Consider the following 1,974-nt stretch of genomic DNA (forward strand, 5'->3'; position numbering starts at 1 on the left):
GAGGGGCTGCCTTGTATCACCCCTTCTTTTTGTCACTGCTGCTATTTAGTCAGTTGCTGCTGGGTGTTTAGATTGTTGCTTTCTGACAAGCCCTGATTCACAAAAACCGAAAGGCTGGTGAGGGCACACTTTGAACTGATTGCCCAGATACACCCACAACTGTGTAGGCATGTGTTAAAACAGTATCAGCTTAGATCTTTCATACTATGCATACAAAGATATTCCAGCTTCGCATTTCAAAGATGTATTTATAACTCTCTGTTTTAATGCTGGCAGGACTTTTGGGCGCATGTTTAGAAGTGCTTTTGGAATGTCCAGAGGTGCGCGCTTTGCCTTGGACTGAGCTAGAAAATGACGGACAAACTGCGGAACCAAGATAGTGAGCTTATTAAATGAATTGTGTTTGGCAACCGTGTCTAAGGAGCTCTGACTTCAAAAATGTACACAGTCAGGAAAAGGGTTAGCTGGCTCTTGTTAGATGACTCCTTTTATCCTGCCTAATGAAGGGAAGCCACATCATACCGCTAATCTCCAGGCTGGAACTGTCAGGAACATTACTGATTGTTTTTGCAAATATGAGACTGCTTGAACCATGAAGGAGCAGTTAATAATAACCTGTTTTGTTTCTCATGCAGGTTTCTAAAGTCCTGGAAGTAAGGGAGCTCTCTTGTATCCTGGCAGAGTGTCAGCCATTTAACCTTGAGGAGGAAAGCTACACTGAAGTTCTCCAAATTCCAGACTTCCTCACTTGAAAGAAATCACTAGTCAATAATGTGAAAGAGAAAACAAAGCTGTTCTGGAGAAGAAGAACTCGTACTTCTGGGCTGTTTATTTTTTAAATTCTTCCTTTGTGAGCCAGGTTTTGTCAAACACCACCAAAAGATGCCTGCCAAGACACCCATCTACCTGAAAGCTGGCAACAATAAGAAAGGGAAGAAATTCAAGTTGAGGGACATTTTGTCCCCTGACATGATCAGCCCACCTCTCGGTGACTTTCGCCACACAATCCACATCGGGAAAGAAGGACAGCACGACGTTTTTGGAGACATCTCGTTTCTGCAAGGGAATTACGAGCTCTTACCCGGGAACGAGGGAGAGACGACGGGCAACCAGCGTGGAGGGCACAATGAGTTCCTGAGGGCAAACAGCACCTCTGACTCTGTGTTTACCGAAACGCCTTCCCCGGTGCTCAAAAATGCCATATCCCTTCCTGCCATTGGTGGTTCTCAAGCCCTCATGCTGCCCTTGTTGTCACCGGTGACATTTTATTCAAAGCAGGACTCTTTGGGGCCGTTAAGGAATCCCAGGCATAGCTGCGAGCCAGTAATGGAAGAAAAGTTGCAGGAGAAGAGCAAACAGTTGGAGAATGGGAAAATATACAAAGGTGACGTCACATGGCAGCGGGACGTCCCGACATCACATTATGCTAACGGAAGAGACAGTCATTCACCCAGCCTTTCAGAACAATACACTGAATGGCAAACAGAGGACTTATTTGACAACGGCCATCTTTCATGCGATTTAACCAAGACGCGAGTTAAATCCGAAGAATCCCTCTCGGACCTGGCCGAGCCTCTCCTGTCTCTGCAGCTTGACCTCGGGCCCTCGCTTTTGGATGAAGTGCTCAACGTGATGGACAAAAACAAACCGTAGAACACGTTGGGCTTCTCACCTCGCACAAACACAACTAAAACGTCAGGGTGCCATCCAGCAAAAGCTAAGCACTTGAGACTGCAGCCCTCCTATGCAAACTCCCCTTGGAAACGAGGCTTCTCGAGCTCAGTGGGAATTACTTCTGAGCAAACATGTAGAGTGCTGGCTTTCGTGTCTGTCGTTTCAATGGAAGACTCAGATTTCACCCGTTGAAAACTAATTGGAGTTCAACATTCTCAGCTTTGGCCCAGTTGTACCTTCCGTCTATACAAAATCGATTTGCTTTGCAGCTGACAAGTTTTCTAGAACAAAATGACTTTA

At 45.9% G+C, this 1,974-nt stretch overlaps 1 protein-coding gene across 1 annotated transcript; it reads left to right on the forward strand.

Annotated features, from left to right (window-relative positions):
* The first annotated feature begins 822 nt into the window (after positions 1–822).
* Positions 823–1,653, forward strand: CDC42EP3 (CDC42 effector protein 3). Its single transcript, XM_056853351.1, has one exon. The coding sequence runs from the start codon at positions 883–885 to the stop codon at positions 1,651–1,653; it is 771 nt and encodes a 256-aa protein (XP_056709329.1). The 5' UTR covers positions 823–882.
* Positions 1,654–1,974: the final 321 nt, after the last annotated feature.

This window comes from Euleptes europaea, chromosome 7 (genome assembly GCF_029931775.1).
Source record: "Euleptes europaea isolate rEulEur1 chromosome 7, rEulEur1.hap1, whole genome shotgun sequence".
In the NCBI taxonomy this organism is placed as follows: Eukaryota; Metazoa; Chordata; class Lepidosauria; order Squamata; family Sphaerodactylidae; genus Euleptes; species Euleptes europaea.